General features: G+C 43.9%; 1 protein-coding gene across 2 annotated transcripts in view; it reads left to right on the forward strand.

The window, feature by feature from the left end:
* Window positions 1-22,796, forward strand: part of LOC129860373 (semaphorin-4G-like) — an 85,700-nt gene that overhangs the window by 47,622 nt on the left and 15,282 nt on the right. For both annotated transcript variants that reach the window (XM_055930729.1, XM_055930728.1), the window contains exons 3-8: window positions 526-674; window positions 1,097-1,159; window positions 1,365-1,463; window positions 11,764-11,857; window positions 11,996-12,109; window positions 13,586-13,740. In XM_055930729.1, coding sequence (XP_055786704.1) covers window positions 526-674; window positions 1,097-1,159; window positions 1,365-1,463; window positions 11,764-11,857; window positions 11,996-12,109; window positions 13,586-13,740 — 674 coding nt within the window. The remainder of the gene's footprint in view (window positions 1-525; window positions 675-1,096; window positions 1,160-1,364; window positions 1,464-11,763; window positions 11,858-11,995; window positions 12,110-13,585; window positions 13,741-22,796) is intronic.

Below are 22,796 nucleotides of genomic sequence, written 5' to 3' on the forward strand. Positions count from 1 at the left end.
TCTATGTGGGGTTTTGTGTTCGGCCTGGTATGATTCTCAATTAGAGACAGGTGTGTATTGTTTGTCTCTAATTGAGAGTCATACAAAGGCAGCCAGGGTTTCACTGGTGTTTGTGGGTGTTTGTTCCTGTGTCAGTGTTTGGGCCACACAGGACGGTTGAAGGTTTGTTAGTTTGTTGTTTTGTAGTTTGTAGTGTCTTGTTTGCTGTTCTTCATTAAAAGATGGCTTATTTCCCTCAATCCGCATCTTGGTCCTATCCATGCTCCTTCTCGTCTAAGGGGGAGAACAACATTGACTGCCTTTACATGGTTGAAAAATGAGATTTAATGATTCCAACCTAAGTGTATGTAAACTTCCGACTTCAACTGTACCTGTGCTTGGCAGTAGAAATAATAATTATAGGTTTTTCCAGTACCAAAACTATTCTGTGACTTTATTTGACCTTTGGAAAACTGTGCAAATACCACAATGCAGGTTCAGTTAAATTGCCCCAAAGTCTCAGTAAGTTTGTGTGTTTGTTTTCAGGCCTGCTGGGTTGCCAGCGGTTCAGCAGCCCATCTCAGAACTACAGCACGCTGCTACTGGAGGAGGACAATGGGGTGCTGTATGTAGGGGCCAGGGGGGCTCTCTACGCCCTGGACACCACCAACATCTCTACACCTGGCAATCTCACGGTGAGTACCAGCCAGGACGCTAACTTTCCGTTTCGAAGGGCAACAACGTTGTATTGTATTATAACTGGTTAGCTGGTACAGCACAACAAATCATATAACCGATATGTTGCAATGGCAAAACTAACCCTATTTCACAAATCTTTTTCTCTTTCACAACTTTTAAACAGGACAGGCTGATAATAGCCTTAAGGAAATTCAGTAAATCCTATTATAGGTACATTTTTTGCAGTGTGAGTATTGGATTAAATGTTGGGGGCAAATTTACCCACGGGCCAATAGAATAGCTTAAAACACAATGATGTAGTTGATGGGAGTAACTGGAGTATTTAAAATGGAGTATTCACTGCAGTATTGAAATATTGCCATGGTACACTGCCCCATGCTCCCACTGAGTGGTCATTACTGTCTCCCGATGTTTGCAGATTGATTGGGAAGCTTCGGCAGAGCAGAAGAAGCAGTGTCTCAACAAAGGAAAAGACAATCAGGTATAACCAAAGACGTGTAGCACCCACTGCTCAACACACAAACTCGCTCTCGCTCTCTCTTAGATGGCCCTATCTAGTATAACAATTATGTGGTGTTGTTATTATAATGTGTTCCTGATCAAGAAGGAGTCAAGTGAATGCGTTAGCCTTCAAGATTAGGTTGATGTTATATAGATGTATAACCATACTGTTGTGTCTCCTACAGACAGATTGTTACAATCACATCCGCTTCCTGCAGAGGTACAATGAGACTCACCTGTACGTCTGTGGCACGCACGCCTTCAGGCCCCTCTGTGCTTACATAGTAAGAGCTGTCCTTCCTTTTGCTGAGGATTTTCTGGTTTATATTCCGGCTCCCAACAAACTGCCCATAGAGCCCTACTGTGGACACGTCATAATCCCCATAAAACCTAGTGGTTAAACACGGAAATGGTTCCAAACATTTTTTCATCATCCATTTTTCCCAAAGGAGATCTTAGAACCACTTCAAACAAGGTCTGTGTTTCGTGTAGGCTTTCCCTGGCGTGACGTTTTGATAACAGTGTAAATCTCTCTCGGACAAGGTGACTTTTATCAATATATTCAGCTCTATTTACTCTCAGATGATTCAAAAATGCTAATTAGCATCCAATGAGACGTCCTGCAACACTACAAATCCCTGCAAGCTCCTGCACGTCATCTCTAGTTGACACCTTTGCTGTCAACTAGCTGCCTACTAGCTTCCTTGATCCAAAATGAAAGATATGTTGACAATTTTCATTTACTGTTCCATATTTTATTTAACTAATATTTGTGGTCTTATTTATGCATTTGGTCTTGTGTTTTGAACATAATACTAACCGAGGAGCAGTCAGATATTTACAATGGGCTACGAATTCTAGGCCAGATTTTTGCAAAGAAGCTAGCTAGCTTCCTAGATTAAATTAGCAACATCGTTTTCTCCTTCAGCCAATGGCAGTCTATATTTAATCCTTTATTATTTCTGCCATCTATATGAACGAGGTGAAATCTATTTCAATTCATGGTGTCAGAATGCACTGCTATATTTTAAGAAATTCAGATCTAACTTGTTGCAGATTCAAAATTAGATTAACTCATTGCAGAATGCATCCATAATCACGAATGACTAAGCATAGTTATTTGACAAGAATAGACCTAGTCACCCGTCAATCACGTCAAACACCCGAACTCCAACAATTACATCAATGAAATAAATCTAAATAGTAAACAATGCATACATATGCCTTTCATACATAACATATAAACATCTGACTTGAAGTAAAAAATTACATTATTTATTCATCAATGCCAGAAACCTGGGACATTGAAGAGCACCATATTAATTATTATTACTAACTTATCCAAGAGCGCACAGATTCTTCTGCTTTTCCATTTCAGGAATTAGACCAAAATGTAAAACAGCATATTGTGCTGTTCGGGGGGTGAGTTACAAATGGAGAAACAACTGGGTGTGTAAGATATGTTTAATATAAAATGCTAGCTGAACTCCAGCAGAATGAGAAACGGACTCAAAACAAGGAAGCCATGCCTACACGCAGCTGCATCAACACCCTTCTTGTCAATTGAACAGGTCCATGTTGCCGCTGTCAATTGTGACCAGCCCGTTTAACACTGCGTTCAGTCTGAACCCTAGAATAAGCAGGAGAACGGCATTACACAAGCGAGAGAAAAAAAGGTAGCAAAAACAGTACACCACAGCACTTTAAAAACGATGTAATCACATCAAAAGTAGCAGTGAAGGAAGCAGCATAGGGAAATTGGGCGGCGGTAGGGAGGGTTTAAAGAGATAAGATGGAGAGTTCCAAAGTGTGTGAAGTTGAGGGACCATCGGGCAGAAAAGGCGTAGTCTGGAATAAGGGGTAGCTAGAGGGATGGTTGGTCATGGAATAAACATAAAATGGGGTGCTTGAGTGTTTCTGCACCGCTTTTAGGTCATTGTCACAGAAATCCGGGCCAATGTCCGGTCATAATCGGGGTCTCAGCGTTGTCCATCGTAGTCATTCTGTCAGTTGCAGCATTCATATCATGGTCATTGTGTGTATGTGAATCACAACATTAAAGACGATGAGTGACCACAGCATTTCAACAAATTGAGCCATACACAACATAACTTAAGGCCAGTCACCACAGAATGAAATGACATTCTTGCATCTACCTTTCAATTTTGAGATTTGTTGGTGTTTTGGTCCATTAATATTAGTATTTTCAAAAGGTTAACCATAAAAATGACAAAAACTTGATGAAAATGTATATTTTCTTAAGTTTATCATACTACCTTCATCAACATTTTAATGAGTTTGAAACACTTAAATAAATGGACATACATCAATGATTTCAAATCTCACTCATTAAATGACATCATTTAAAAGCCCATTTCATAGAGATTGTTACAAACTGGACTATATTTAGTAACTTACTTTGAACAGATGGTTATTGGGTCACAGAGGGGTTGGGTTAAATGCGGAAGACACATTTCAGTTGAATACATTCAGTTGGACAACTGACTAGGCAACTAGGTTGCCTTTTCTCTTTCCCCTTTCTAAATAGGCGTTTGGTAGTCTAAATTCAGTGTACTTGTCTTTCACTGCAATTTCCCGAAAGGCAGACTCTTCCCACACGCCAACTAATTTTTCTCAGCTTCAGAAGCATCTGAATAGATATGTTCTCTAGACCTGCCTAGAGGGAATTGTTGATATGCTTATTTATTTATATTCTAGATTACATTTTCTGTGGAAAAATATGCCAAAAATGCATTTTACATACATGTCTTTAGTATTTTACAGATAGATCTGCTCTGGACATGTCCCATCATGGAGTGTCTTAACAAAATTCAATTCAAGTATTTAGGCTGACTTCATCCAGTGTCCTGAAAAATGGATTTGCGCGATATGGAAATATTAGCATATTTAATGAGATATCACCTCATTTGCATATTTTAATGACATATTTCAGAAAATGTTTAATATATAATATTCAGAAATTTGTGTCTACATTTAACTGGTAAAAGTTGATTGTGATATGATTAAGGGGGGAAAAGTACCCTATGAGGGTGTGGTACCTGGCCTTAAGCATTGAAGACAGCATTTTGTTGACACGATGTCAATCAATCAAATGTATTTATAAAGCCCTTCTTACATCAGCTGATGTCACAAAGTGCTGTACAGAAACCCATCCTAAAACCCCAAACAGCAAGCAATGCAGGTGTAGAAGCACGGTGGCTAAGAAAAACTCCCTAGAAAGGCCAGAACCTAGGAAGAAACCTAGAGAAGAACCAGGCTATGAGGGGTGGCCAGTCCTCTTCTGGCTGTGCCGGGTGGAGATTATAACAGAACATGGCCAAGATGTTCAAATGTTCATTGATGACCAGCGGGGTCAAATAATAATAATCACAGTGGTTGTCGAGGGTGCAACAGGTTAGCACCTCAGGAGTAAATGTCAGTTGGCTTTTCATAGCCGATCATTCAGAGTATCTCTACCGCTCCTGCTGTCTCTAGAGAGTTGAAAACAGCAGGTCTGGGACAGGTAGCACCTCCGGTGAACAGGTCAGGGTTCCATAGCCGCAGGCAGAACAGTTGGAACTGGAGCAGCAGCACGGCCAGGTGGACTGGGGACAGCAAGGAGTCATCGGGCCAGGTATTCCTGAGGCATGGTCCTAGGGCTCAGGTTCTCCGAGAGAGAGAAAGAGAGAAAGAGAGAACTAGAGAGAGCATACTTAAATTCACATAGGACACCGGATAAACAGGAGAAATACTCCAGATATAACAGACTGACCCTAGTCCCCCGACACATAAACTACTGCAGGCTGAGACAGGAGGGGTCGGGAGTCTCTGTGGTCCCATCCAACGATACCCCCGGACAGGGCCAAACAGGCAGGATATAACCCCACCCACTTTGCCAAAGCACAGCCCCCACACCACTAGAGGGATATCTTCAACCACCAACTTACCATCCTGAGACAAGGCCGAGTATAGCCCACAAAGATCTCTGCCGAGGCACAACTCAAGCGGGGGCGCCAACCCGGACAGGAAGATCACGTCAGTGACTCAACCCACTCAAGTGACGCACCCCTCCTAGGGACGGCATGGAAGAGCACCAGTAAGCCAGTGACTCAGCCCCTGTAATAGGGTTAGAGGCAGAGAATCCCAGTGGAGAGAGGGGAACCGGCCAGGTTGAGACCGAGTCTGCATCTCTCACATGGGTAGGCAGACCATTCCATAAAAATGTAGCTCTATAGGAGAAAGTCCTGCCTCCAGCTGTTTGCTTTGAAATTCTGGGGACAATAAGGAGGCTTGCGTCTTGTGACCGTAGCGTATGTGTAGGTATGTACGGCAGGACCAATTCGGAAATAGAGGTAGGAGCAAGCCCATGTAATGCTTTGTAGGTTAGCAGTAAAACCTTGAAATCAGCCCTTGCCTTAACTTGTTACGGCTAGACGTTCCTGCTAGCGGAACCCCTCAACAACATCCGGTGAAATGGCAGAGCGCCAAATTCAAAATTAAATTACTATAAATATTAAACTTTCATGAAATCACACATGCAATACACCAAATTAAAGCTACACTTGTTAATCCAGCCAACGTGTCAGATTTCAAAAAGGTTTACGGCGAAAGCAAACCATGCGATTATCTGAGGATAGCACCCCACCAAACAAACACATGGCATTCATATTTCAACCCGCCAGGCGCGACACAAAATGCAGAAATTACGATATAATTCATGCCTTACCTTTGAAGATCTTCTTTGTTGGCACAAATTGTCTTTTTGTTCGATTAATTCCATCGTTATATCTCCAAAATTTCCATTTATTTGGCGCGTTCGATCCAGAAAAACACTGGTTCTAACTCGCGCAACATGACTACAAAATATCTATATCAGTAATGTTATACTCACAGACATTATTCAAACAGTTTTAGAAACTGTAGAGTGTTTTCTATCTAAATCTAAACCAATTATATCCAATAAAACTTCCGGTGCCGACAGAGATGGCCGCCTCGTTTCGCGTTCCTCGGAAACTATGCAGTATTTCGTTTTTTTATGTGTTATTTCTTACATTGTTACCCCAGGTAATCTTAGGTTTTATTACATACAGTCGGGAGGAACTATTGGATATAAGAGCAACGTCAACTCACCAAAATTACGACCAGGAATACGACTTTCCCGAAGCGGATCCTCTGTTTGGCCTACCACCCAGGACAATGGATCGGATCCCAGCCGGCGACACAAAACAACGATGCCGTAGAAGAAGGGGCAGACGGAGCGGTCTTCTGGTCAGGCTCCGTAGACGGGCACATCGCGCACCGCTCCCGAGCATACTACTCGCCAATGTCCAGTCTCTTGACAACAAGGTAGATGAAATCCGAGCAAGGTTTGCATTCCAGAGAGACATCCGAGACTGTAACGTTCTTTGTTTCACGGAAACATGGCTCACTCGAGACACGCTATCGGAGTCGGTACAGCCACCTGGTTTCTTCACGCATCGCGCGGACAGAAACAAGCATCACTCTGGTAAGAAGAAAGGCGGGGGTGTAATGCTTTATGATTAACGAGACATGGTGTGATCATAATAACATTCAGGAACTCAAGTCCATTTGTTTACCTGACTTAGAATTACTCAAAATCAAATGCCGACCGCATTATCTACCAAGAGAATTCTCTTTGATCATAATCACAGTCGTGTATATTCCCCCCAAGCAGACACATCGACGGCCCTGAAAGAACTTCATTGGACTCTCTATGTAAACTGGAAACCACATATCCCGAGGCTGCATTTATTGTAGCCAGGGATTTTAACAAGGCTAATCTGAAAACAAGGCTCCCCAAATTCTATCAGCATATCGATTGTGCTTCCAGGGCTGGCAAAACCCTAGACCACTGCTATTCTAACTTCCGCGACACATATAAGGCCCTCCCCCGCCCTCCTTTCGGAAAAGCTGACCACGACTCAATTTTGTTGCTCCCAGCCTATAGACAGAAACTAAAACAGGAAGCTCCCGCGCTCAGGTCTGTTCACCGCTTGTCCGACCAATCGGATTCCACGCTTCAAGATTGCTTCGATCACGTGGAATGGGATATGTTCTGCATTGCGGCGAACAACAACATTGACGAATACGCTGATTCGGTGTGCGAGTTTAACCAGAAACGGGGAGAAAAAAAGGAAAAGGATTGATGGCAGCAGTCGCGCAAAACTGAACGCGCGAACCACTGCTTTTAATCAGGGCAAGGTGACTGGAAACAAGACCGAATACAAACAGTGTAGCTATTCCCTCACCCTGGGTCTCGACCCCGCTCTGTGCAACTGGGTCCTGGACTTCCTGACGGGCCGCCCCCAGGTGGTGAGGGTAGGTAACAACATCTCCACCCTACTGATCCGCAACACTGGGTTCCCACAAGGGTGCGTTCTCAGCCCTCTCCTGTACTCCCTGTTCACCAACGATTGCGTGGCCATGCACGCCTCCAACTCAATCATCAAGTTTGCAGACGACACTACAGTGGTAAACTTGATTACCAACAACGACGAGACGGCCTACAGGGAGGAGGTGAGGGCCCTCGGAGTGTGGTGTCAGGAAAATAACCTCACACTCAATGTCAACAAAACAAAGGAGATGATTGTGGACTTAAGGAAACAGCAGAGAGAGCAGCCCCCTATTTACATTGACGGGACAGTAGTGGAGAGGGTGGAGAGTTTTTTAAGTTTCTCGGCGTACACATCACGGACAAACTGAAATGGTCCGCCCACACAAACAGTGTAGTGAAGAAGGCGCAGCAGCGCCTCTTCAACCTCAGGAGGCTGAAGAAATTCAGCTTGTCACCAAAAACACTCACAAACTTTTACAGATGCACAATCAGGAGCATCCTGTCGGGCTGTATCACCGCCTGGTACGGCAGCTGCTCCGCCCATAACCGGAAGGCTCTCTAGAGGGTAGTGAGGTCTGTACAACGCATCACCGGGTGCAAAGTACCTGCCCTCCAGGACACCTACACCACCCGATGTCACAGGAAGGCCAAAAAGATCATCAAGGACAACAACCACCTGAGCCACTGCCTGTTCACCCCGCTATCATCCAGAAGGCGAGGTCAGTACAGGTGCATCAAAGCAGGGACCGAGAGACTGAAAAACAGCTTCTATCTCAAGGCCATCAGACTGTTAAACAGCCATCACTAACATTGAGTGGCTGCTGCCAACATACTGACTCAACTCCAGCCACTTTAATAATGGAACAATTGATGTAATCATCACTAGCCACTTTATATTATATAATGTTTACTTACCCTGCATTACTTATCTCATATGTATATACTGTACTCTATACCATCTACTGCATCTTGCCATCTTGATGTAATTAAATGTATCACTAAATGTATCACTAGCCACTTTAAACAATGCCACTTTATATAATGTTTTTATACCCTACATTACTCTTCTCATATGTATATACTGTACGCTATACCATCTAATGCATCTTGCCATCTTTATGTAATGTATCACTAGCCACTTTAAACAATGCCGCTTTATATGTTTTCATACCCTACATTACTCATCTCATATGTATATACTGTACTCTATACCATCTACTGCATCTTGCCTATGCCATTCGGCCATCACTCATTTATATATTTTTATATACATATTCGTATTTATTCCTTTACACTTGTGTGTATAAGGTAGTTGTTGTGAAATTGTTAGGTTATATTACTTGTTAGATATTACTGCATGGTTGGAACTAGAAGCGCCAGCGTTTCGCTACACTTGCATTAATACCTGCTAACCATGTGTATGTGACATATAAATTTGATTTTATTTGATTCCTAGCTTCTGGGCCTGAGTAGCAGGCAGTTTACTTTGGGCACACTTTTCATCCGGACGTGAAAATACTGCCCCCTAGGCCGAAGAGGTTTTAACAGGAAGCCAGTGTAGAGAGGCTAGCACTTGAGTAATATGATCAAATTTTTGGGTTCTAATCAAGATTCTAGCAGCTGTGTTAAGCACTAACTGAAGTTTATTTAGTGCTTTATCCAGGTAACCGGAAAGTAGAGCATTGCAGTAGTCTAACCTAGAAGTGACAAAAGCATGGACTATGTCTACTGTGTGTGAATGATGAAAGTATCTTACCCTAGCTGGAGTTCCATTTGAGTGTGTGTGGTCACTTAGGCCTGCACATCAACCAGTACTGGGACCATTGAAGACTTTGGATACATGCTCTCAAAGTGCTGCTTGAATGTCTTCGGGTCTGCGTCTATAAAGGTCAAGTACAAAATGAAGTAAGTTAACAATCTGTGGCTAAGATTGAATTCAAAGTTGACACAAATGATAAACTGAGCAATACGATGCAACAAATTACTACACAAATTACTACCACAAAGGCAAGTACATTAATTTACAAATAGATAGGACAGGGCAGGTGTGGACCAATGATGCCTTGGCTGCAGCTGCTCCCTTTATCTTCGCCAACCATCGCCTTGGCATCAGTCAACAAGTTCAACTTGAGAGTGGAGCGTGCGTTATATATCAATAACATCTACAGTATATGAATCCACCCCTGATTACAAAGCATACCTGATTACAAATCATAGCCTATCACTGTGATTTGTTATGTTGATTATCAGGGGTTAGAGTTGGGCTGGGACAAAACCCTTCACACACTCCTGCTCCTCTGGACTTCCTGCAATAACTGAAATATTACAGGAAGTGGAAACAGCTTTCCTAGTGGAGGTGATAAGACTCAGGCTCACCCATTGGTTATGGAATAATGTTGGCAATTTGGTATCAATAACATGACAGTAATTCTACCTGAAAAACATGTGTGAATACCAATTCATTTAAAACACACCAATGCAAATAGGACTAAATAAGGTTACATTACCTTTCCTTGTAGCTATACTAGTAATCTGCTGTCCAGAGGGTAACAGCAAACAGATCAATGTCTTCCTGCAGTAAAGTAAGCACACTGTTGCCTCAAGACTAGCTAGATTACAGGTATTGTGTAGCCTAGTGTAAATTCAAAACTTGCCCTAGACAGTTCACAGAATTGTCAATTTAAACAAATTTACCCATTACTAAATTTAGCTAACATTAGATAGTTAATCCAGATATTCATACCTTTGCTTCGATTTGGCAGTCTTGTCTAGATCATCATGGCCCTGGTGAGTGACGTGAAGCTTGAGACAGGCATTTGTAGTTCTGTATGATAGCCACATTAGCAGCTAATTCATGTTTCATTTTTACATCATTTAGCAGATGCTCTTATCCAGAGCAACTTACAAATTGGAAAGTTCATACATATTCATCCTGGTCCCCCCATGGGAATTGAACCCACAACCCTGGCGTTGCAAGCACCATGCTCTACCAACTGAGCCACACAGGACCAGGGTACCTGTAGATTTTTGGGGAATAAATACAGGGTTTATATATTGATAAAAGTCACGTTGTCCTAGATAGATTTACACGGTTGTCAAAACATCACACGAGGCAGTGGTGCAAAGTACTTAGGTAAAAATACTTTAAAGTACTACTTAAGTCGTTTTTGGGGTATCTGTACTTTACTTTACTATTTATATTTTTGACAACTTACTTTTACTTCACTATATTCCTAAAGAAAATTATGTACTTTTTACTCCATACATTTTCCCTGGCACCCAAAAGTACTCATTACATTTTAAATGCTTACCAGGACAGGAAAATGGTCACACACTTATCAAGTTAACATCCCTGGTCAATTTCTACTGCCTCTGATCTGGCGGACTCACTAAACACAAATGCTTTGTTGGTAAGTGATGTCAGTGTTGGAGTGTGCCCATGGCTATCTGTAAATGAAAAAAAAGAAAATGATGCTGGTTTGATAAATATAAGGAATTTGAAATTATTTATACTTGTACTTTTACTTTTGTTACTTAAGTATATTTTAGCAATTGCATTTACTTTTGATACTTCAGTATATTTAAAACCAAATACTTTGACTTTTACTCAAGTTGGATTTACTGGGTGACTTTCACTTTTACTAAGTCATTTTCTATTAAGGTATCTTCACTTTTACTCAAGTATGACAATTTACTCAAGTATGACTTTGGGTACTTTTTCGACCACTGAAGCCAGGGTAAGCCTACACAAAGGGGGCGGCAGGTAGCCTAGTGGTTAGAGCGTCGGACTTGTAACTGAAAGGTTGCAAGATCAAATCCCCGAGTTGACAAGGTAAAAATATGTCGTTTTACCCCTGAACAAGGCAGTTAACCCACTGTTCCTAGGCCGTCATTGAAAATAAGAATTTGTTCTTAACTCACTGGCCTAGTTAAAAAAATATATAAACACAGCCCTTATTTTGTAAGTAAGCATTTCACTGTTGTATTTGGCGCATGTAACAAATACACTTTGATTTGATTCGATTATTTTCAGTGTTTCTGAAATCCCTTATGGGAAAATTAAGGGTGTAAAATCGATTGCAACCATTTCCGTGTTTGACCGCTAGGTTTTATGGGTATTATGATTCAGACTGTGCTCTATTAGCATGCTGGGTTACCTGCTTTTGTGATGGTTTGATTTATATCCCCCTACTGTAGTTATTGATCCTCTCTCTTCTCTTTTCTATCAGGACGTGGAACGCTTCAGTTTCTCCTCTGGCTTCGAAGAAGGCAGGGACAGGTGTCCCTGCGACCCAACCAAGGGCTACACCGGCCTCCTTGTGGGTAAGAACCATAATCTACCCACTGGGCTGCACTATTTGGACCTAACCCACCACTAAGAAGGAACTGAGAGAAACTCATCTATCCCCTGTTCTGTGTTCTCTCTCTTTGATCCCTGCATCTCTCTGGTCCTGATTGCAGACGGTGAGATGTTCTCAGCCTCCCAGTATGAGTTCCGCAGCTCTTCGGATGTCCGTCGGAACTTCCCTTTCCCCACTCTGAGGACAGAGGAGGCCCCCACCAGATGGCTGCTGGGTAAAGAGAGGCTGTCTTATGGACATTGGTTTCATTTTGTGGCTAGATTCCATAGACATTAAAACCAGTAGATAGTGACAGTGCTGACATCATCCGCGTATTTCTATGGAAAACTCCTGATGGGCAGAAGCATTTGAATTTGAAACGCGCCATATTGCTGAATGGGGCTGAATGGCACCAAAAACTATCTAAGGATCATGGTGAAAGTGGCCATAACTAGCAAAAGATCAAGGTCGATATAGTCATTTTTATCTATTATCTATATTTTTATCTATGTCTATGGAGCCTTCTCGTAGCCTGCTGGTCCGTGATTGGTCTGTGTCAGCATGTGGTCCTGTGTTACGACAAATGTTGTAGTCAGAATGGATCACTAGTTACTTAAATGTCTCAATTTGTAGGGAACTTTATTCACCTTGGGGAGGCCAAAACGTCCATCTAAAAAAAATTGGTGTGCCAGTGTTCTGGCGATTGTAATTTATATAGGCTTTCTAGGGCAGAGCAGGGTTTTTGGCACCACTAGGTTGCTACGCAGTAGCTGACCAACAGAGCTCTTGACTTCACGCTCCAGACCGGACCAGGGGCATAGCCAGAAATTCGTTTGTGTGTGGAGAAGCATTTTTGTAATAATAATGTATTTTGTTTTTGTTTTTGCTCAATCTGATTGGGTGGGCCTGGCAGTGCCTGGCTCCCCAGTGGGTGGGCCTGTGTCCACCCAGACCCACCCATGCCTACGCCCCTGAACCGGACACTGTGGTCCTGCTTGATCCCTACAGCTATGCAATTTTGGAATACCAATGTAAACTGTAATTCTGATACATTGTACTACAACTATATGGTACTAAGCAGACCTGGGTTCAAATACATGCATATTTAAATATTTGTATTTGAAATACTTATTTTCTGTGTATTTGAGTATTTTCACATTTACTGGCCAAATCAACTATTTCAATTTTTTTGGGGTCCCCTTGGGCTGTCCTGAACATGCAAGTCAAACTGGGTGGGGCCTTCAATGGGTAAAGTATTAGTATTTGAAAACACACTACTTCAAATAGAGTTAGTTGTAAATACATGACAATACATTCCAATTTCCAAATACATTCCGGCAATATTGAACTACTTGTATTTTCAAATAAACTTTGTCTAAATAATTGTTTTGAAATGTATATGAAAGTCATTAAAATGCAGTAAATATTATCAAATTATTTGAACCCAAGTGTGGTACTAACTGTGGTACTGGCCGAAAATATAGGGCATTTAATATTCATTCCTTCATAATACAAGCTCTGCCTTCATCTTAGCATACTCTAATTCATATACTGTGGTTAACCTTGCTTTCCACCTACATTATCCTCTGTATCAGTAGGTGGCATGGTATGAGGATTACAATAACATTAATCTCTCCATAGTATGTGCTTTGCCAGGAGTTGGACAGAATGTACACAGTGTGATGATCTGTTTTTGTTATTGTGTGAGCAGAGGCGGACTTTGTGGGCTCGGCGCTGCTGAAGGAGAGTGTCAACAGCTCAGTGGGCGACGACGACAAGATCTACTTCTTCTTCACGGAGAGGAACCAGGAGCAGATGGCCTACCCCAGCCAGACCAGGGTGGCACGGGTGGCCCGCATCTGCAAGGTAGGCCTGAAGGGGGGCATGTGTTATGGCATTAGGGGTTGCCCAACTCAATGTAGGGAGAAAGCAGAGAAACGGCTCAATAGCTGCAATGGAATGAATAGAACGGTATCAAACACAAGGAAACTCAAGGTTACTTGCGTAACCCAGGTTCTCTGGTATTATGAGTGAGATATCTCACATGTGGGACTCACCTCAATCTCAGAAGCTTGAAGAACCAATTACACACGTACTTCCAAACCCTAAGGTCTGAAGAACTGCTGCTTGGCGAAGCATATCAAGCTAGCCAGATTTTCTTGACAGTTTGAACACAGCCTGCGACGCGGTTAGCCCTTGTGGTTGGGACCGCGGATATTCGCGGGCTTGTGGCTGATTGAAATCCCAGCTGTTTGTTGCTGTTTGCAACGGCCCTGCGAGCTGTGCTGGTTGGAACTGCGTGGAGTACCAGCGTTAGACTATGTCGCTACCAATGACAAAGACCAACACCATTGGGAATACCGTTGAGGACAGTGGTGTCTCTCTATCGCAGGTAAAGGATCTTTTGAATGAACAAAAAGAGTTATACAAGCAGTTGTCACAACAACAAGAAAATAGCTTCAGGTGTGTCCAAATACTGGTGGAGTCAACTAATAAAAGAATGGACGATCTGACCAGAGAGTTCCAGGACCTGAAGAATAGTGTTCAGTTCTCCCAGGGTCAGCTCAATGAGTTTAAACAGGAGAACGGCCAGATGACCACAATCTGTAAGTCATTGAGAGAGGACATCAGCTCTGTATGATAACAATAACGGAGAAATCAGATCTCGAGGGATAATCAATGCGGAACAATATTGTTGTGGACGGAATTGCAAAATCTCCACATGAGACCTGGATGGAGTCTGAGGACAAAGTGAGGGAAATTATCAATGAGAAACTGAATATGAACCACCGGTAGATTGAGGTTGAGTGCGCCCACAGGACTGTAGAACCCACCTCTGGCACAGGTGACAGGCACAGGCCGATAGTGTTCAAGTTCCTGAGGTTCAAGGACAAGGTAGCTGTTCTGAAAAGGGCCAAGAACTTGAGAGGAACGTATATCTTCCTCAACGAGGACTATCCTGAAGCTGTGCGCCAGAAGAGGAAAGAACTGATCCCATCCGTTAAAACTCCCAGAGTGCATGCGGACATTGCTTACATCCGCCAGAATCATTGTACACCCTCCCTCCCAAAAGCCTGGAAGTCATCAGAGAGCCAAGCCTGTGGGTTCGTAGCTTCAACTCCTCAGCACACACACACAGACTTACACACACCAACTGGTTGATGGACTGCTGAATAATGTTTTTTTTCTTGCTTTGTTTGCTCTTTTTCATATTATGTATATCTCTGATAAGTTACCCAGGAAAGGGCTAAAATGAGCCCATATTAATATATGTAGCCTTAGAAATAAATGTAATGAAATCAATAATTTGCTAACACCAGATAACATGAATATATTAGCCATTTCTGAGACTCACTTAGATAATTCCTTTGATGATACAGCAGTAGCAATACAAGGATCTAACATCTACAGAAGATACAGGAATGCCTATGGGGGAGGTGTTGCTGTATATATTCAGAACCGTATCCCTGTAATGCTTAAAGAATATATAATTTCAAGTGTTATTGAAGTGCTGTGGTTGCAGGTTCACCTGCCTTTAAAAAAAACTTTTACTCTCTTGGGCACCCTATGGGCTTGGGCCCAGCCCCCGACTCACACAATTGACCAGTCACATTTATTTATTATGCAGTTTATTTTAATTGTTTTATTAATCAGTTACCCAATTAAGGCAGGGCCCCTAAGTTACCCACGTGTGCCCCAACCTCCTCTCCTCCTCCCATCTGACGATAAGCAGAATGGCAGCAGGCTGCAGCAGGCTGTCTACACTCATTAAGAGTGGGGCGGCAGGTAGTCTAGTGGTTAGAGCGTTGGGCCAGTAACTGAAAAGTTGCTGGATCGAATCCCCGAGCTGACAAGGTGAAAATCGGTCGTTCTGTGCCTGAACGATAAGCAGAATGGCAGCAGGCAGCAGCAGGCTGTCTACACTCATTAAGAGTGGGGTAGTCTAATGGTTAGAGCGTTGGGTCAGTAACTGAAAGGTTGCTAGATCGAATCCCCAAGGTGAAAATCGGTCGTTCTGCGCCTGAACAAGGCAGTTAACCCACTGTTCCCCAGTAGGCTATCACTGTAAATAAGAAATTGTTCTTAACTGACTTGCCAGGTTAAATAAAAATATAGAAATAAAGTGACAATCGACAATAAACAGAGAGTAGCAGCAGTGTAAAAAGAGGGTGCGGGAGGACAATATATGATCAATACAAGTGGATGTCACAGACCCAACACTATTGGTATGCACTCTACGCACTCTGCTATTTAGTAGAGTGATAACCAGGGTCATATTCAGGGCTGGACTAATGCAGAGGCTTGCCGGGTCCCAAGAGGAAGCAAAGAAAAAAAATTGTAATAAAAATAAAGGAATATATTATGTGTAATATACAGTATATATATTTTTTTTAACTGCAACCGCAGGAAGATTCAGAAGCCCGCCCTTTTTTTATTGAATCTTTAAGTCAGTTAAGAACAAATTCTTATTTACAATGACGGCCAAACCCTAAACCAGACGACGCTGGGCCAATTGTGCACCGCCCTAAATCATAGCCAGTTGTGATACAGCCTGGAATCAAACCAGGGTTTGTAGTGACGCCTCTAGTACTGAGATGCAGTGTCTTAGTCTGCTGCGCCACTCGGGAGCCCCAAAATTCTACCTACACTACAGTTCAAAAGTTTGGGGTCACTTAGAAATGTCTTTGTTTTTGAAAGAAAAGCATTTTTTTGTCCATTAAAAAAACATCAAATTGATCAGAAATACAGTTTAGACCTTGTTAATGTTGTAAATGACTATTGTAGCTGGAAACAGATTTTTAATGGAATATCTACATAGGTGTACAGAGGCCCATTATCAGTCACCATCACTCCTGTGTTCCAATGGCACGTTGTGTTAGCTAATGGGCCCGCTGAAGGCCCATTCTGCTAACCTACTAGGCCTGTTAGCTACCTAGAGCTACCTGGAACCCTACTAATTCCACGACTGGTCTATCGACGTCACCGCACGAAGAGGCAAAAACAGACTTCCCCCCCATCGCGACGTCCCCCAAAGGCTAACTTGCCTGCCCCGGTCTGCTAACTGCTAGCTTATCTTGCAGCTAGCGCGGCCAGGAAGCTAGCACCAGTTAGCAAACACAATTCTACAATTCACAACCTCTCTTTCGCCATCGCTATCCGGCTTGGATTCTCTGTCGACACGACCACGTCTGGTTTGCAGACGTGCCCTCAACCGGTGCCCTCAACCGGCCTCCGTCTGAGCAGACCCCCTCCGTCTGAGCAGACCACCCCCCCCGGGCTACTAACTTTAAACGCGTGCTAGCTTAGTGGAGGCCTCACTACTCCATCTACGGCTGCCCCCTGGACACTATGATCACTTGGCTACATAGCTGATGCCTGCTTGACTGTCCATTAATTCACGGTACTCCATTCTGTTTATTTGTGTTTTATCTGTCGGCTCTGTGCCTTAACTCAGGATCTGTGTGTAGTTAATCCGACCCTCTCTGCCCAGTCGTCGCCATTTTTACCTTCTGTTGCTGTGTTAGCTGACTAGCTGCTGTTATTTCACCTGCTGTTTTAGCTAGCTCTCCCAATCCAGACCTGCAATCACTTTATGCCTTATTGTATGTCTCTCTCAAATATCAATATGCCTTGCATACTGTTGTTCAGGCTAGTTATCATTGTTTTGGTTTGCAATGGACCCCGTAGTTCCACTCTCCGTACCTCTGATACCTCCTTTGTCCCACCCCCCACACATGCGGTGACCTCACCCATTGAGACCAGCATGTCCAGAGATACAACCTCTCTTATCATCACCCAGTGCCTGGGCTTGCCTCCGCTGTACCCGTGCCCCACCATACCCTGGTCTGCACATTATGCCCAGAATCTATTCTACCATGCCCATAAATCTGCTCCTTTTATTCCTTGTCCCCAACGCTCTAGGCGACCAGTTTTGATAGCCTTTAGCCGCACCCTCATCCTTCTACTCCTCTGTTCCTCGGGTGATGTGGAGGTAAACCCAGGCCCTGCATGTCCCCAGTCACCCTCATTTGTTGACTTCTGTGATCGAAAAAGCCTTGGCCTCATGCATGTCAACATCAGAAGCCTCCTCCCCAAGTTTGCCTTACTCACAGCTTTAGCACACTCTGCCAACCCTGATGTCCTTGCCGTGTCTGAATCCTGGCTTAGGAAGGCCACCAAAAACTCTGAGATTTCCATACCCAACTATAACACTTTCCGTCAAGATAGAACTGCCAAAGGGGGAGGAGTTGCAATCTACTGCAGAGATAGCCTGCAAAGTTCTGTCATACTTTCCAAGTCTATGCCCAAACAGTTCGAACTTCTAATTTTAAAAATTAATCTCTCCAGAAATAAGTCTCTCACTGTTGCCGCCTGCTACCGACCCCCCTCAGCTCCCAGCTGTGCCCTGGACACCATCTGTGAATTGATCGCTCCCCATCTAGCTTCAGAGTTTGTTCTGTTAGGTGACCTAAACTGGGATATGCTTAACACCCCGGCAGTCCTACAATCTAAGCTTGATGCCCTCAATCTCACACAAATCATCAAGGAACCCACCAGGTACAACCCTAAATCCGTAAACATGGGCACCCTAATAGACATTATCCTGACCAACTTGCCCTCCAAATACACCTCTGCTGTCTTCAATCAAGATCTCAGCGATCACTGCCTCATTGCCTGTATCCGCCACGGGTCCACGGTCAAACGACCACCCCTCATCACTGTCAAACGCTCCCTGAAACACTTCTGCGAGCAGGCCTTTCTAATCGACCTGGCCCGGGTACCCTGGAAGGATATTGACCTCATCCCGTCAGTTGAGGATGCCTGGTCATTGTTTAAAAGTTACTTCCTCACCATATTAGACAAGCATGCTCCGTTCAAAAAATGCAGAACCAAGAACAGATATAGCCCTTGGTTCACTCCAGACCTGACTGCCCTCGACCAGCACAAAAACATCCTGTGGCGAACTGCAATAGCATCGAAGAGCCCCCGTGATATGCAACTGTTCAGGGAAGTCAGGAACCAATACATGCAGTCAGTCAGGAAAGCAAAGGCCAGCTTTTTCAAGCAGAAATTTGCATCCTGTAGCTCTAACTCCAAAAAGTTCTGGGATACTGTAAAGTCCATGGAAAACAAGAGCACCTCCTCCCAGCTGCCCACTGCACTGAGGCTAGATAACACGGTCACCACTGATAAGTCCGTGATAATCGAAAACTTCAACAAACATTTCTCAATGGCTGGCCATGCCTTCCACCTGGCGACTCCAACCTTGGCCAACAGCCCCGCCCCCCCCGCTGCTACTCGCCCAAGCCTCCCCAGCTTCTCCTTTACCCATATCCAGATAGCAGATGTTCTGAAAGAGCTGGAAAACCTGGACCCATACAAATCAGCTGGGCTTGACAATCTGGGCCCCCTATTTCTGAAACTGTCCGCTGCCATTGTCGCACCCCCTATTACCAGCCTGTTCAACCTCTCCTTCGTATCATCTGAGATCCCCAAGGATTGGAAAGCTGCCGCTGTCATCCTTCTCTTCAAAGGGGGAGACACCCTGGACCCAAACTGTTACAGACCTATATCCATCCTGCCCTAACTAGCTAAGGTCTTCGAAAGCCAAGTCAACAAACAGATCACTGACCATCTCGAATCCCACCGTACCTTCTCCGCTGTGCAATCCGGTTTCCGAGCCGGTCACGGGTGCACCTCAGCCACGCTCAAGGTACTAAACGATATCATAACCGCCATCGATAAAAGACATTACTGTGCAGCCGTCTTCATCGACCTGGCCAAGGCTTTCGACTCTGTCAATCACCATATTCTTATCGGCAGACTCAATAGCCTCGGTTTTTCTAATGACTGCCTTGCCTGGTTCACCAACTACTTTGCAGACAGAGTTCAGTGTGTCAAATCGGAGGGCATGTTGTCCGGTCCTCTGGCAGTCTCTATGGGGGTACCACAGGGTTCAATTCTCGGGCCGACTCTTTTCTCTGTATACATCAATGATGTTGCTCTTGCTGCGGGCGATTCCCTGATCCACCTCTACGCAGACGACACCATTCTGTATACTTCCGGCCCTTCCCTGGACACTGTGCTATCTAACCTCCAAACGAGCTTCAATGCCATACAACACTCCTTCCGTGGCCTCCAACTGCTCTTAAACGCTAGTAAAACCAAATGCATGCTTTTCAACCGTTCGCTGCCTGCACCCGCACGCCCGACTAGCATCACCACCCTGGACGGTTCCGACCTAGAATATGTGGACATCTATAAGTACCTAGGTGTCTGGCTAGACTGCAAACTCTCCTTCCAGACTCATATCAAACATCTCCAATCCAAAATCAAATCTAGAGTCGGCTTTCTATTCCGGAACAAAGCCTCCTTCACTCACGCCGCCAAACTTACCCTAGTAAAACTGACTATCCTACCGATCCTCGACTTCGGCGATGTCATCTACAAAATAGCTTCCAATACTCTACTCAGCAAACTGGATGCAGTTTATCACAGTGCCATCCGTTTTGTTACTAAAGCACCTTATACGACCCACCACTGCGACCTGTATGCCCTAGTCGGCTGGCCCTCGCTACATGTTCGTCGTCAGACCCACTGGCTCCAGGTCATCTACAAGGCTATGCTAGGCAAAGTGCCGCATTATCTCAGTTCACTGGTCACGATGGCTACACCCACCCGTAGCACGCGCTCCAGCAGGTGTATCTCACTGATCATCCCTAAAGCCAAAACCTCATTTGGACGCCTTTCCTTCCAGTTCTCTGATGCCTGCGACTGGAACGAATTGCAAAAATCTCTGAAGTTGGAGACTTTTATCTCCCTCAACAACTTTAAAAATCTGCTATCCGAGCAGCTAACCGATCGCTGCAGCTGTACATAGTCCATCTGTAAACTACCCACACAATTTACCTACCTCACCCCCATACTGCTTTTATTTATTTACTTTTCTGCTCTTTTGCACACCAGTATCTCTTCTTGCACATGATCATCTGATGATTTATCACTCCAGTGTTAATCTGCTAAATTGTAATTATTCGATTTATTGCCTACCTCATGCCTTTTGCACACATTGTATATAGATTCTCTTTTTTCTACCATGTTATTGACTTGTTTATTGTTTACTCGATGTGTAACTCTGTGTTGTTGTCTGTTCACACTGCTATGCTTTCTCTTGGCCAGGTCGCAGTTGCAAATGAGAACTTGTTCTCAACTAGCCTACCTGGTTAAATAAAGGTGAAATAAAAAAATAAAAAATAAAAAATCCAAGTTTATCATTTTAAATGGCTAATTGATCATTAGAAAACCCTTTTGCAATTATGTTGCATAGCTGAAAACTGTTGTTCTGATTAAAAAAGCGATAAAACTGGCCTTCTGTAGACTAGTTGAATATCTGGAGCATCGGCATTTGTGGGTTTGATTACAGGCTCAAAATGTCCAGAAACAAAGCACTTTCTTCTGATGCTCACCAGTCTATTCTTATTCTGAGAAATTAAGGCTATTTCATGCGAGAAATTGCCAAGAAACTGAAGATCTCGTACAACGCTGTGTACTACTCCCTTCACAGAACAGCGCAAACTGTCTCTAACCAGAATAGAAATAGGAGTGGGAGGCCCCGGAGCACAACTGAGCAAGAAGACAAATACATTAGCGGGTCTAGTTTGAGAAATATACACCTCAAAAGTTCTCAACTGGCAGCTTCATTAAATAGTACCCACAAAACACCAGTCTCAACATCAACAGTGAAGAGGTGACTCCGGGATGCTGGCCTTCTAGGGATCCAAATAAACCAATAAACCCAGAGACAGAGTTAGTGTATTCATCTATGTTATTCCCAGAGACGGCCCGCGTGATCAAAACAGTCCTTTTGCATGGATTCCGGTTGGTCAGACCAGCGTTGAACAGACATTACCACGTGCGCTTCCTGATTTAACTTATGCCGATAGGTGGGGAGGAGCAGAATGGAGCCATGGTCTGATTTGCAGAAGGAGGGGGTGAAGGAGGGCTTTGTATCCATCTTGAAATAGAGAATAACAATGGTCTAATGTTTGTTTCCCGCGAATGGGGCAAAAGATGTGTTGGTGGAATTTCAAGGGAATTTTCCTTACAAGTCCCCGGCGACAACGGATGCGGCCTTGAGATATGCTGTTTCCAATTTGTTCAAAGTCCTGTGTAATTCCATGAGTGCCAGCGTGGTGTAGGCTTGGGGGGGATGTACACAGCTGTGAGACAAACAGCTGTGAATTATCTGTTGTTTGTCTCACAGCTGTGAATTTTCTCTGAGATAATTGGTTTGGCATTTGATTGTGAGGTATTCCAGGTCAGGGGAACAGAAACTATTAAGAGTTTGTACATTCGAACAATCCCACCATGAGTTGTGGATCATGAATCATACTCCTCCGCCTTTGTTTTTCCCACAAAGTTATTTTTCCATGTCTGCGCGATGTATGGAAACACCACTGTTGCCAGGCTGTTAGCCTGATCAAACACCTCCTCCATCAGCCAAGTCTCTGTAAAGCAGATTGTTACAGTCACTCATTTCTCTCTTGTAGGAAATATGCGCTCTGATCTCACACAGTTTATTGTCCAGAGACTGTACATTATAGTAGGAAGCAGAGGGTGGTTTGACCTTTTCCTTAATCGGACTAGAACCCCAGCTCACCTTCCCCTTCTCCGGCAGCTCCTTTTTGAATAAAGGGCTCCTGTGATGAAAGGATTAAGTAGATTTTGTGGTGAGTAATCTCAGTAACAAAACCCAGCCAAGCCACATTGAGTATTGACACCACGCCTGCTTAACCCGGAAGCCAGCCGCACCTTACACCTGGCGACCCTGTCAGCATGCATTGCGCCCGGCCCGCCACAGAAGTCGCTAGTGCGTGACGGGAACATCTCAGCTCGGCAAATTGTGCACCACCCCATGGGTC

The sequence above is a fragment of the Salvelinus fontinalis genome, chromosome 8 (genome assembly GCF_029448725.1).
Source record: "Salvelinus fontinalis isolate EN_2023a chromosome 8, ASM2944872v1, whole genome shotgun sequence".
Lineage (NCBI taxonomy): Eukaryota > Metazoa > Chordata > Actinopteri > Salmoniformes > Salmonidae > Salvelinus > Salvelinus fontinalis.